Genomic DNA, 15276 nt, shown 5'->3' with positions numbered 1-15276 from the left:
AAGCAGAGTTCAGATTGTAATCCAGTATATCTTACAGACCAGCCTAAGCAGACATCTTCCATCCTGTGTTATGCAGTCATTTACTGCTGCCTGATGAGAATTACTTCACACCTGTGCTTAGTAAAGCCCATCCTTTTTATTCCCAACCATTTTCCCCATTTGTCAAGACCATTTCAAATTCTCCTTGGCTCTTCCCAAGGTCTGGCAATCCATTCCACTTTAGGGCTATCATCTTCAGATTCAGTTATCACCTTTGGGTCTGCATCCCAGCTGAAACAGCTTGAGTCTCATTAAACCAACCAGCCATCTATCTGCCTCACACTAGTTTCACCTATTGTATTTTTCTCTAGCTCAATAATGGAAGTCTTACAAGATATAGCTGCAAAGGCCTTTAGCTATTCTATCATTACGATAATTAATCATTATATTGTAACAATTATTTCTATTAAACACAGCCTTGAAGCCTCAGTCATGATCAAGGTATCATTAGATCAGGCACTGATCGTGGCAAGACTTTGAGATTATATATGTTAGACTTGGGGGGTTATAAGCAATAATTGAATAAACAAACATTCCCAGTTCAGATAATTTGAGAACTTGTTTTCACGTATTTTTTTTAGTTTGTACTCTCTCTCTCATAAAAGGATTTTTGTGCTTCTTTCCATGTTTCGGGCTCCATCTTTCCTTGCAGAGAGATTAAAATATTCAGTCAATTTGCTGGCTGAATATTTTCATACGCTTGGTAATAGTTGCCTGAATCATTGCCCTTGGAGTACTGTGGGATTAGTAAGTGGGCTGCACAAAAATAAGATGACTTCAAACTGTTTTTTGGAAGTCTGATGTGTTGGTTTGAGAGCTTAAAATTCCAGAAAGAAGAGCAGAAGAAGCGACATAGTGCAGGAATGATAGCGAAGTCTTGATGTATACATCAGCATTAGATCGAGCACAGTTGGCAGTTAGTAACTGAGATAATTTTTCTTCCATATTTAATTTCCTTCTCCTCACATACATCCCTTGAGAACTGCCTGTCAGGCATGAGGATACCCTACCTCAGCAAAACCTCCCAGAAACCAGCAGAAATTAATAATGCTCACTTCCCCCAACTCGAGATTTGCCCTTGAGTGCGCACATGCTAGTTGCAGCAAGAATGATGAACGTGCCCATCTCTGATGAATGTTAATGACATTTTCTGTTTTGAAATTACAGGAAAAAATGTTATTTGTACTCATGATACTCTGCATGTGAGGTCCTAATAGGTAAGATTTCTGTTAGTGACACCAGCCAGCGTTATTTATACAAGTGGAGAACAAACTCAACAGGAGTTGCAGAAGCATTCTTAACATTGCAACGTTTAGAGCATGTTTCTTTCTTTCTTAAAATACTTGTTTGCTAATGAGTAGGAACAATAACTTGCCTGGAAGATTTCCTTCCTCTACAGATGGGGAGAAAGAGGGTCAATAATCTGGACTGCCTAATTAATGTTATTTCCCCGGTACTTCAGTTTTTGCAGCTCCTGCAATTTCTTTGAAGGATTCAATTTTTACAGGCAAGAAAATCATAGCCAGATTGTTAAAATATTCAGCTAGAGCAGAGATGCTCCAAACCATCTGTAATGACTTCTAGGAGTCAGCACTTCCCCTCCATCGCAGCTGAACACTTGCCATGCTCTGCCATCCTCCTCTGCCTCACTTCCAGGAAGGGAGAGAAGACTATGACACACATGGCTGTGCCAAGTGAAAGGGGAGAATTTATCACGTAAGGGGAAAACTTAATTTTGTAAATGAAGAGAAGAGTGGTACCATATGCGTTTAACTTTGGTGTAAGCTAAAAAAAGAAAACTGAGCTGCATGATCTGGCCCAGTATAGACATGTTCACATTGTTATGATCAAGCAGAATAATTACATTCTCTAGTCTGACTTCCAGATTAATACAAGACACTTTATCAATACCTCTGCTTGACTAACTTGCATCTTAATGTATTGGATCTATAACTTATGCATATATTTGTGCTTTTGTTTACTCCTTTATAAAGCCTTCATGGTTTAGGAAAAATAGCACATGCTAATTGTATCTAAAAATAAACAAATGCTCCTTTCTGCAAGTTTCCCAGATCTAGATGGCTGGTCCTGCTAGCATAAGTTGATATGACTGGTTTATTATCAATTTATTTGCAAAATGTACTTCCCACTGACCGCCTCTCAGTGTTACAAATAAAAATCCCAGTAAAATGTACTCCGCACCTTCCACATGAACATGGAACTCATGTTTTGCTCTGCCCACGGGGTTGCTTGCTGTGCACTGGTAGGTTCCTTCATCAGCTGCAGACACGTTTTCTATCTTCAATACCTTCCCAAATTTATCTGTTACAGGTTTGTCCTTGGGCAAGTTTCCAGTAACTTTGATCCAGCTTAGATGAGGAGTTGGGCTAGTAGTAAAGAAAAAACAGAATTTGAGTTGAATACCAAGATGCTGTAATGCTTCATGTAAGCATAGCTGCTGGAGTTCATGCATATGACTTGCAAGAAGTATTCTGTTGTTTGAGCTCTTTCAAAACACCAAGCAATAGTACAGGCTGTACTATAGACTACTTCTAGTCAACACTGTCCCTTGATTTGAAGGAACCCTATGAATAAGTCCTTCATAGCCAAGCCCAGGCCGTGGCACAAGGCTGCATTCCTTGTAAACATTGGCATGAACTGTGTCAGAAGGAATGGAGCTCATCTTGTCTGACTCCAAAGGGGCATTCTAGGACAAACAAGGAAGTAAAGACTTCACTGGAGTGACTTCACTCAGCCCTGCTGGGTTAGGAAGATGTCCAGACATTGGAGAGGGCTGAAAACGTTCCTTACTCTTTCAGAAAGCAAATGGCAGTGACACAGAAATTCAGGACAGACTGCTCTATGCACAGTCCCAGCTGGGATTCACGACCTCAACACCATACACTCTGTCATATCTGCTTACACTTGTGTCCATCTGCCATGGTGGCAAAATGCCCAGGCACAAGCTATTCGAAGGCCCAGGTACCACAAAAATATGGCTTTCCAAGAGCAGTGAGCATAGCAGTACAAATGGTCTGTTTCCTGCAAGGGTTCTTTTTTTTCTGCTTGTCTACCAAAGTCTGGCACCACGTTGCCTCAGTGTTGTACGGAGGGAATACCCTCTCAACACTGATGTTATTCATATTATAAGATTTCAGAAATGACAGACTGTAAATGTACTTATTTCCTTATTTTGCAATTGGCTGCCCCTGGTCTTAGTTACTTGAAATTTGGCTCAGTCGATCCACTCCCCTGATTTGTGGGCATCTGGTTGGATGGACTGGCAGAGAAATAGGTAAAGCTAATCATTTTTGTGCTGAAAGTCTGGAGAATTCAGCAAATATTTTATTTTTGCTTAACTGGTGTGTTTTTGAAGTGTTGTCATGAAAAGACGACTCATGATGGGAGAAATAAAGCCCATCTTGAGCAGAGACGTCATCATCCTTTAAAACTGAATAGTAAAATACAAAATGGCTTTTTGTTTCAAGAATAAAAACTTTCCTGAAGCAAAAACATTTATTCTTCTCATGATTTTCCAAATGTAGTCCTTTTTTTCTCCCCCTTTCTCATTCTGTACATGGTATTATCAGTTCCTGCACATGAAAATTCATATTTGTGTATTTCTGAGGTGATTTGTCTGCTCAGTACCTTGACAACGCTATAAACTCACAGCTATGGATTTGTGGCCTGCGAATTAGTTTGATGTGCAGTGAATTAGACAAGAAAGTGCTGCAAGAGGGAACTAAAACTCACTGCAGACAGCTGGAGCAAACCCAACCGAGACAAGCAATTCACCACCTCTCAAAAGATGGCAACCAACTGAAGAAACATAATCTTGCCAACTCAAATGAGTGATGCCTTTTCAAGTCCACATGGAAAAAACAAAATGCCCCAAACATGTTTGTTCAGGCAGATAAATATCCTGATTCTGGAATTTTATAGGGAGGATTAATTGCACGGCCTTTAATATGAGTTATCAGGCTGCTAACCATAGTGTGCATCCACAGACCTGCAGCCCCACAAAAGACCATGAGAACACAATGATTTAGGTCTCCGTTCAATAAAAAGCCCTATCAGAAATAAACCAGAAGCAACTGTGTTTTCATTGTGGTTTAGCGATGGCAGAGATTTTTGCTCTATCAGTTTCTCTGGTGGTAACACTTTTGGGTCAGACTGAATCTGCAAGCAGTCAGTAAAATCAGAAAGCTGGACTGAGGGCAAAAGTGTAGCTTGTTTCTTCTCTAAGCTATGACTGGAGAAACCAGGACCAGAGAGGTATTCACTGCTTCATCTTGAGCACCATCCTTAAATGAGCACTGTTCCCTTTCTTTACTTACCTTATTTCTTATTGTAATCAACAGGACAAAATAAAATTGCTCTGATCTCATTTCTCAGCACATTCTGCCTGCTTGAACCGCTCCCCATATTATTACAGTGAGCATATCCCCACTGAGATATCCTGCCATGCTTAGTACAGCCAGAGCCATGACTGGAGTTGCCAGAGCTCCGTGCCGCTTTACAAGGAGTACACTTGCTCTAGGGAAACACTGTATAAGTCTCAATTTAAAATTAAACAGGCATATACATACACTTGTAACAGAATGATATTTAATATAGTGCTTTCTCTCCTCAATTCTATTTCAAAAGGTGATTAAATCTGTGCATTATTGTGCATTACTCACAGCCCTTCAGCAATACACTCGAGTTGCAGGACACCTCCCTTGATAACAGTGACTGATGAGCTGCTTCCAGCAGATTCAGGAGGGATCAGCAGTTTGGGTTTTCTTTCTTTAATAAAATTTGCTAAAATAGAAAAAAAATAATATTTAAGTTAAATTCAAAATCTTAGTATCCTTGCTTATCCTCCCAATGAGGTTCCAAACGTTACACTAGTCTGAAGGCTCCTGACATCAGTTTCTAAGTTTTCTTATTGCTTCATATGGTTTAAGATCAAGGCAGAAAGAATCCTGTTCTTCTGCTTACAGTCAGAAAACAGTGACAGTGGTAACAGCAGGCAGCAGTACCAGGGAAGCTCCATTTCCTATGGCTGCATGTCCTGCTTTCCCAGCACTGGCCCCTTTCTATCATATATGTTGGCCAATTGTTGATACTCCTGATCTTCCAATTATAGGCATTTTGGTGTGCAGCATCTTAGCACCCTTCTTCCACTCTTTGACTCTCCATCATTTTCTAAAACTCAGATGGAAACCCATCTTTCTGACTTGAAAATCCCCCAGAAACACCCTTGCTAAAATTATTAAATCTAGAGCAATGGAGATAGAATTAGTAAAGGAGGCTTTAAATAAAACAAGATTGACCTGCATTTGGTTTCAACAGACCATTTGTTCCAGCCCTTTAAAATATGGTTTCATGACGAAACATGCATAGAGTTAAATGGCTGTCCAGTTATCACTATAACAACAATTAGTACAGTAATGAATAAGTCCCCAAATAAGTCCTAGTTCTTCAAAAATAGTCACTTATAGATGATTTGGTGAAATACTGCATGTATCTTTCAGAAAAATATTTATTTATCTTTTCAAACCTGTATCTGAAGTACTCAGAGCTGCAGCAAAACACTTTGGTGTCTCTGTTCATGCTCACATGTTTTCCACCTGCTTTCCTGCTGCCGTAGGCAGGCATGCATTCCTCCATCAAAGCACTGCACACAAACCTTGCCTTTTCTGCTCACACTCCTTGGGGCAAGTCCTGAAGTCTGATCAGCACGCTTGGGCTACTCCACCTTGAAATACTCAAAGAGGATCCACTTTTCAAAAGCTCCAGTGCTCATTCAGCAGAATGAGGTGTTTCAGGACTTTCAGATTTGCCATCTTGAAAAACCGAGGCTCTCAGAAGCAATTTAACCAAACAAATTGGCTTTAAAAGCTCCATATGAAAATGGAGACACTCATTTTTAGGTATTTGTTTGTTTGTTTAAATAGCCTTCTGAGCTATCCACATTGCCTGCATAAATTTCAGAGCATTTTCGGGGTATGACTCCACAAAGTGAGCACAAAACAAGGGAAGAGGTGAATCCTCAAGATGAGAATTGCTTTGTTGGAGTGCTTACCTGTGGTGAATATCAAACAGCACAACACAAAGCCAAAGTGAACCATCTCACGTTCACCCTGCGTATAGCTACAGACGTGCACAATTAACAGAGCAGCTAAAGCTCTGCAAATCCACACCTTAAGCTCACCCTGGAATAATGCAGCCCCAGGGTGACCTGTTAGACACGGATTCCTAGTTTCAAACCACAGCAGCTTAATGCCAGTGTCTCCTTCACCACCAGAGGAAGACACAGAGCGCCATGCTCCAACTCCTGCTCTGAACTGATAACACTGCCTGACTCCTTACTTACATTATGGTCTGAGATGTGAATATTTCTTTCTTGAATAAGAGAAAACTACCTCTTTGTTAAAAACCCTTCAGACTTCTGTCAAAAAGTACAAGATGAGCAAATTGTGCTCCACGGACCACTTAAATCCATCCCATTGCAATAAAAAGCCTTTTGTGAGGTTTTTTTTTTCCCCTTTTCTTCCTCCCAAGCAGCAGCTCACATCTCATTTCAGCTGGTAGATTCTCGGTGTAAAGGCTAAATAACAGATGCATTCAACTCACCCTTAGTAACCGCAGCATTAGGTGAACCTGAGTCATTAGCATGCTTAACTGAAATAAATAAAAGTGACAACCAAATACAAACGTGCATAGTTGATACAGAATGAAAAGAAAGAACAAACCAACCAAAACAAAACAATGTCTCTCCCCTCCCTCCCCCCCAGTAAATTAAGCTACGGAAGAAAAAGAAACAAAAGATGACATAAATCAACAGATGAGCAATGAATTTCCAATAACAAAGAAAAACCTTTACATATATGTAATATTCTGCAAAATACTTCATGGTGATATAACCAACATGACATAGAGAAGAGCAAGTAGTGACCTGCTGATAGGACAAAACCATGTGAATGCACACCTCACATCTATGCTCAGACCCAGGTCTCCAACAGCACACATGCACACACCAAAGCCTTTCTTTCAGAGACTCAGAAACAAACACTGCCCCATTTTCTCTAATCTGCACGTGCACGGCTGTGGGGCTGGACACATTATGAATGCTATGGATAACCGCTATGGCATTTTGCTTATTATCTCACAACTATTATCCCAAGATACAGATTAAGCAAGTATTAAGATACACAAACCCAGTATTAATCATTCATCTTTTTTCTTTCTTTTTTTTTTTTTTAAATCCCAACAAGAAACTCTCAAATTCATATATTTAATATTAGGCTTTCATTCACAAAGAAAAATTTCCTTGGCTTTCTGGGCTACATAAGCCCAAAAGGTCAGAAGCATTAATGAAACAGAAAACTGATTTTAAGGGCACGGACAGCTTCAGCTCTTGCTGCAAACCTTAACTAAATTCATTACAACCAAAAGAGATTCAAGCGAAACAGGATGGCTCTCCAGCTGCTGTAAGCTGCCTCATCTCCACTGGCTTCTGCAGGGCCTTACTCTTTTAGCAGAGCTGACAGCATGTCCTGAAAAGCTTCTAGTGTTCTGCAAAACACTTTGACACTGCTCCCTGCACAACATTTCACAAGGAAAATGTTAATGCCCCACGTGTCCCTGTGACAGCCTGAAAAGGGACCATTTTGCTTCAGCCTGCAATGCATAGGCAGCATGTGCTGTCATTCTGGACCACTGCAGCCATCACTGTTGCAGAGGTTAAAAGTTGGGCCTATAGCTCTTGCCCTTAAAGAAGAGGGGACGGACAGTTGTGCCTCCATTTTCATGAAAGCAAAGGCACAGAGGTCTCCAGGGCCACCAGCAGGGCTAAGCCTGCAGCCCTGTCCCTGAGTGCTGTCCTCCTCAGCCCTACAGCTGCACCCAACCAACAGTGCACAGTGACGTGGAGGCAGCAAAGTCCTTGAATCCCAGGCAAGTCCCATCAGGGACCATCAGAAAAGCAGGTTTCCCTCCTGCTTCACCACCTTTCAAGGAAGAGCAGGAGACAGAGCAGGGTACTCTGGAGACCCAACAGCCGCACTTGGGGGTTTTGGGGCTTACATCTGCATTTACTGATGTCTAAGGAGTCAAAAAAGGGAAAACAACAGTAAGCAAGAAACAACACATCCACAAACAAACTTACAACGGGAAACCTTCAGCGTCATTGGCATTTTCTGTACAATTGTCCTCAGTTTTGGAAATGCTGCGAAGCAACAATAATCACTTCGACTGTCATTTTCTTCCACATTTGCAAAGTAGAGATCTCCCTTAAGGCTCATGGAGACCCTTTCATCTTGAGGAATGTGCTGCAAATCTAGCAAGAAAAAATAATTACGATATGGTAATGATACTGAGCAGCTTCACCAATACGACTACCAATGCTCTGCTGTCACATGTTTGCTTCCAGATACAGAACATAACTTTGATGCGAAAGAGGCAGAAGGCTCAGCACAACCCGTGAGTTATTCACCAATACTCAGCACACAGAACTGTTCTTTCTCAGCCCGAGGAAAAGTCCAACGCCTCTCTCCAACACAAAGGCCTCTAATGCTGGTATGGAGGTCACTATTTGCAGATGTGCCAATCTCCTGACCACTTTGCTCTTCTGTAATTACAGATTAGAGCAGGGCAGCATTAGTATGGACTGGTGAGGCTGTACTGTCTCATTCTTGATCCAGCCAAATGCAGACCTATGCTAAGTATGTATGTCAGGAGTAGAGAGGCTGCCTCATAAGATCAGAGGTTTAATCTGGCACCCTGTCCCTGCAAGAACTTGGTCAACATCAGAAACAAACCCTTCATGTCACAGTGGTATTTTGCTTCTCAACAGCCAGAAAACCCTACAGAATACAAATGCTGAAGAAACACTGAAGAATGCAACAACAACAAAAATCACGTTGAAACTAAGAAGTAATTATGCATACCTGACACTGAAGTTGTTTTTCTTAATATCAGCATAAACTAATGGTTGATTCATGAGAAGAAAGCAGTTATGATAGAAATAATAGACTTAATACATTGGTACATTTTATTTTCTCTACTGTACATGCAGCAGTCTTCCTTACTGGTAGATGTACTTACTGATATTATACTGATACATAAGCTTTGCTATATAGCAGTTAATACATTCTGTCAATGTACTCTACAATTTGCTTGCTCTATATAAAGACATCAGTATATCCCATTTCTCAATTTCTTAACATTTATTTATCAATATCCAGATCTTTTCCCCAGACACCTGCAGAATTACCACTCTCGTCAGTTAGAAAACTGTTATGAATCAGCTTTGGAAGATAAATGTTTTGAGTCTCCTCACGTGAAGCATGTGCAAGTTGCTTACTTACCAATATTCATCCAATAGATATGCAAAGGTGGGATCCCTTTAGGGGGGTTACAGTGCAAGATCACAGAATCACCGTGCTCCACGTCCAGGGGCTCAATCTTTTCCTTAGGGAATTTTGGTACACCTGTGCAAAAGCAAAGAAGCTCCTGTTTTACTGCTACCCTTGGAAATTTTCCCCTTAATTCCCAATAAAATATACCCCTTAATATCACTATTTGCATTCTCTGCCTTTCGGTATTCCTGTTGTTTACCAAGCGATACAGAGTAACAAAGCATTTTATTAAGAGCAAGACATTTTGGCTATTTTTGTTCATTTATTAAGTGATTGGTCTGTGCTGCCCCTGAGCTCTGCTGAAGAATTATTTTAGTGTACTTATTTTCTAATGCTGTCATTTATTTGACTAGTCCCTGCCAGACAGTAGAAAGAGACAGATAACTGAAATGAAAGCGTAACATGAGTGCATAGGACAGAGTTCTAGACGATCTCTGGAGATCAGAAATCAATCTGGGAGTACAGGCTCTTTTGGGAAGTCTTTGGTTAAACAGCAGTTCCCAAGAAGCCACTGCAAGCCAGTGCAGGTGAGGACAGACATCAGACAGCTATTCTGCCTTGTGCTTGGAGTCACCCCAACTCATCCATCTTCGGAATGAGATGAAGCAGAAGTGTTATGTAAAGACAATATTGCTTTCACATGCCCTCAGGTGTAAAACCTCTGCTGTGCTGATCTGCAGGGTTTCTCAGCAAGCTTGTCCTTCAGGATGCAGTGACAGGCTTGGCACAAGGGAACACACCAGAGGTGCTCAAGTTAAGCATTATTTGGACTTAAATATATATATTAAATAATTAATAGATCAAGAACTTGGATTAATCGCCAAGGGAGTCAGCAGACTGTTTAAAGCCTGAACGATGCTTGGCAGAGATCATCAACCTGGACAGTATCAGCAGCCTAAAATGCAACTGGAGCATATCCAAGTAGAGAGGAAGTCGAGCTGGGCTGGAACCCACCCCAAAGCAAGCACTGGAAGACCGAAGCTCAGAGATTACTATAAAGAAATTAGTCTGCAAAATGTAACCACTCCTTAAATGAATTTAACTAAGACAGTTTCAGGGCGGACACTCTTCTGATTTCAGGCAAGTTCAAACTCATGGAAGTTTCAGTTCAGGCAACTTCATTAAACATTAAAATTAACAGCAATTAAATAGCTATGGAATGAAAGCATCCTGGCTGTGCAGAGCCAGACTGGCACAGCAAGTACTGCCATCCTGGTGTTCAAGGCATGAGAAGGCACTCTGGTAGCAAATAAACAATTTAATATGTCAGCAGTCCAGGGGCACTGCAAGACAGTTGCAGTGTCACATAGCAGAATTCAAACTGAAAAGAAGGCTGAGAAATACTAGAGAGTTTGCATTCACTGTAGTATTAGTGAACACAAAAAGAAGCAAACAATACAGTGCTGATTGCCTGAGCACAAATTGGTCATAGATTCTTTATTTTTTAATCTCCGAAAGTGTAATTAATACAAACAGACATTATTAGGGAGGACAACATGGATCTAATGAGCATCACCCACTCTGTAGGTGGCATTTCAAGTAAGAAACTGTATGTTAAATCCAATACATTCAATAATCAATACACTTCAAGCCCTGGAAAGTGCATCTACTGACTGCTAGAGAGGGAAAACATTTCCCAGTGGGGAAAAGCCAATTTGTTGACCTAAAGCTTGCTTACTTTTCCCAAAAGCACATCACTCAATAAAGCTAAGATCAGGTGAAGGATAAGGGATTTCTTACTAAGTCAACAAAATCGGGAGGTCAGCAAATAGACCAATAGTGAGACTGCTCATCTAAGGCATGGGAAACTTTTGTTCAAACCCATTTTCTGCCTCATTTGGCACAACAATAAAATCTGGGTCTCCAATACCCCAGTTGGGTGCCATAATCACTGGCCTTTCCAATCAGCTTCTGTAGCCAATAATTACCTAATTATATAAAAAGATATAAATTCCCACCAGGAAACAGTGAAAAATCACCATCTTGGAGTCAATAGCTGGCAGTGCAGACATTCCTTTCAGCACAGGTCCAGATGTCCACTTTTAGTCCCCACAGGGGGAAGCAGCACTGTGAACCCCAATGTCTTGTATAACTTTAAAATGTATTTGAACAATGAGGTGTTTGAGGCTCCTGGGGTTGTCTACACTGTTCCATTTCACTTTGTTCAGAACTTCGATGCTCCCTCAATGCATAACTGGGAGTACTTTGAACCCTTCAAGTTTTGCAAGAGAGGAAAATTCAATTTTCATAACAAATTCCTGACAAATATATTTACTTGCTGGTGCCCCATCGGTCTCAAAGCCTAGAAAAATGATTGCTTCTGAAAGGAGATTTATTAAGGCTCAGAAGCTAATATCACATTAGGCTTTGGCTCTTGCACATAAGTTTTCAGTACATACATGGAAGAAATGCCCGGTGTTGTTTTTTTTTCCCCCTGTGCTGCTTCTCTGTTTTAATAAGTGAATGTTCCAGAATCAATCACTACTGATTTGTGGCTGACCTCAGAAACTATCACAACCAAATTAAGCTAGAAAGTACTGCAGATGATTAGTTGTGTTGCCAAAGTGACACGGGATGGAGTTATCAATGCAGCACATGGACACTGTAAAATTCACAACCAATTGATCTTCTTGCAGCGATACCACTAAAACTATCATATCAGCTCTACATGTGATTCCCCACTGCAGACATAATGAGAGAGGCCAGAGAATCCAGCATAGCTCCAAGTGCTACGATTCACAAATCCATGGTGGGGGAGAGGTGGGATTTGGACCACTCACAGGCAATCAAGGTGTGAAATAGCCACAGGGAAGATTACAAACTGCACACCTCACATCAGTTATGGAAACATCTTCTAAAACCCTGCATTGATATATGAAGCTCTCAAAACAGTATTGGGAAAGACTTCATTGCCAAAGTATTATTTCCTGCTAAGGCTGTATCTTGAATGATGGACAGCACTCAAAAACACAATGCTGTGGCAGTGTATAAACCATGGAAATGGAAGATTATCAGTTTCCAGAGTAATCTGTATAAGGAGCGAGCCTCTCTTTAATCCCCGGGGTGACTCAAAGTTTAATGATCTAACTGTACACGAGATTAGGCTGAAATACCAATTACAATTAGGCTGGCTGAGAGAAATTCAGAACAGAGACTGGGTCTGTCCCTTCTACTTATCTGCTCAGGAAACGCAGTAGGGACATGAAAAGCAAATATAAAATGTGAATTCAAGTTAAGCTGTACACAGAAATTTAGCAATATAGCAATCAATAAAATTCTGAAATTCCCAGCTCATCAGATGCTTTGATTAGCAGCTAAGCAATTTGTTGTACACATGTACAGCACAACATGTCAAAGAATCTTAAAGATCACTTAAAATCACCAACCATGTGAGTACAGCTAGAGCAGCCTCCTGTACTCAGCTCAGTGTATCAACTGCTATTCTAGTCCACGCTGTAAATGCAGTAGTTAAACATGTAATTTCCAATGCAACCTTTGAACTGTTCATGAGATGTTATCTGCTTTTGTAATGGTTTTTTTTTTTTTTTTAATTGCTTCATTACATTGAAGAAGTTAGGAAGTCTGACTGTCAGGAAGTCCGGGGATGTCAGCCCCCTCACGCTCAAAGAAACAATTGTCTCTCAAGGAGACAATTTTATGTCTAGGCTATGTTTCCATCCTCAGATCTTTGGTCTTTTAGAGCAAAGGCTTTAGAAATACTGAACATAAATTTTAACTGTTTGCCACGAAGAGTCTTTTACACTACAGTTAATTAAAGAAGTTTAAACCCTGCTTCTTCTCCTTCATCTGGCACTGGGCCTACTCAGTAGTTCGAGCAATAGATTCCCTGAATACAGGAGGAAAGGAACTGAGGTCTGCGTTCTTACCACTACATCCATCTTCATTTTGCTTGTATCTTGTAAGAATCTAGACTTCGTAAATGATACAAAAATGCAGATTATTCCGAGAGGCAATTCTTCCTGTCCCTCCTTAATGTCATCACATATAGAGGAGGTGGGGTATTTTCATTATGTAAGTGACATTTAACGATCATTCCTCCTGACATTGCTAATGCTTTCCTGGAATGACTACTCTGAGTAAACACTCTTTTGTTCTCCTTTTCAGCAGCAACCTTGCTTTCCTTACAGACCTGGCATTATACTTCTATACAATGGAAATTTAATTTATGAATAGAAAACCCACCCTGGTCTGTCTTGCTGTTTTCTTCTTTACTTCACTGGGACAGTGACTTGCCAAGCAGCTTACATTTTACTTGAATACAGCTGGCAAAGCACTGCCACCTCTGCATCATTATCATGAATGCATGTAGTGATCTCATATGTACCAGTCACTGCTTCAAAACTTGTGCGTGAATAGAGGTAATTTATCCCAAACTCTTCTGTGTCTGATTGCCTAATTTACAGCAGTTCTGTGCACCAGCAGATCTCTTTCATTTGAGCAGAGCTGTAGACTATCCAGCGCTTCAGAAAATGAAAGGTGTCTTCTGTGCTCCCTGAATCCTGATTTAATTGGCAGCATCTATTTTATACAGTTAGATGAAAGTAACAGAGGCAGAAGTATATGAATTAAAGTAAATGTCCTACTCTCATACAGAGGGTCCTCAAATTTTCCTCTTCTAATTTTCTGCTTTCCTATGCTGAATTTATGACCAATATTGCCTCTCTTCCTCTTACTCTCAAACTACAAGTTCTCAGACTTCTTGATATGAAACCATTTTAGGAACACTGTCCTGGCCAATGCCCACCTAGATGGCCTCAAGCTTTACCAGTAAATTTCATCCATCTCTACAAGCCCAGTCCTGAAAGCCACCTAATTTTCCCCCTGTGCTAACGACAGAAATACTCATTTCTATCATCAATAATTTTCATAACTACAGTCTTGAGCTCATTCTCCATTCGACTCCAGAACTTTAATATTCTTCCTGTAAGTATTTATACCAAACCCTGAGTGCTACTGACACCAGGCTAACAAATTTACGGTTGATTGGATCACTGCCCCTTGAGTTTCCAAACACTTGCACTGCTTACTGTTTCATAACAATAAACTGCTGTTTCTCCCATCCTCCCCGCCTTCACATTCCATGTTCTGCGATGGAGACCATACTGTCTTCCCCGTTTCTGGGCACTCAGTCATGGTAACCAGGCTGGAATATGTCTTATGTATGAGACTTAAGAGTCTTCTGACTCTAAGTAGCATTTATCTTCCAATAAATGTTTAGAAAGTTTTCCCTTTCTCTTGTATTAGAATTAAGAATCAAGACTCATGGAATCAAGACTATCTTTCCTCCACTCCCCCTCCCTTCCTTTCTGCCATTTGTTTCCCCTCTCCAAATATTTTAATATGTTAATGACGTGCTGGTATCCGCTCACAAACCAATTATTTCTGTCCAGATTAGGCAGAGAATTTGATCATGCAGGAATTATCATCAACAGTTCTGTTTTCTTCCTCACAGAAAGAGCAAAGTATTAGAAGTGAAAGCATCACAAGAGAAAGCAGAGGCTTTAAGCAAATACAAATCAGAAAAGAATCCTGATGGGTTTTATGAACATTCAGTTCTCCTGGGGTGGTTATTGGAAAATTTATATTAATTTATCCACTAGCCCAACCTCTCGAGGCAAACTGTAGTTCAGAAAGCAGAAGTAAACAATAAATGTTTTCCAAACTAATTTAGCTGGAAAAACAGATGTGTGATTTACCCCATTGTTTTTGTATTAAGTAAAGACGGTGAGGAGTATCACTTGGAAACCTGTAAGATGAATGGTGTGGACTGAATACCTGCACTCAGATTTTGCTGTTCAGATTTCTGGTC

The 15276-nt window shown here is 40.5% G+C and overlaps 1 protein-coding gene across 12 annotated transcripts in view; it reads right to left on the bottom strand.

Annotated features, from left to right (window-relative positions):
• The window catches only part of CHL1 (cell adhesion molecule L1 like), a 106256-nt gene that overhangs the window by 30165 nt on the left and 60815 nt on the right, over window positions 1-15276 (bottom strand). For 11 of the 12 annotated variants that reach the window (XM_015875299.2, XM_032447232.1, XM_015875304.2 and 8 more), the window contains 5 exons: window positions 9396-9518; window positions 8195-8365; window positions 6661-6708; window positions 4722-4842; window positions 2242-2426 (listed from right to left, as the gene is read on the bottom strand). In XM_015875299.2, the coding sequence (XP_015730785.1) occupies window positions 2242-2426; window positions 4722-4842; window positions 6661-6708; window positions 8195-8365; window positions 9396-9518 (648 nt within the window). The remainder of the gene's footprint in view (window positions 1-2241; window positions 2427-4721; window positions 4843-6660; window positions 6709-8194; window positions 8366-9395; window positions 9519-15276) is intronic. The other variant, XM_015875302.2, reaches the window with a different exon arrangement.

The sequence above is a fragment of the Coturnix japonica genome, chromosome 12, assembly GCF_001577835.2.
Source record: "Coturnix japonica isolate 7356 chromosome 12, Coturnix japonica 2.1, whole genome shotgun sequence".
In the NCBI taxonomy this organism is placed as follows: Eukaryota; Metazoa; Chordata; class Aves; order Galliformes; family Phasianidae; genus Coturnix; species Coturnix japonica.
This window is presented reverse-complemented; position numbering and strand designations above follow the sequence as displayed.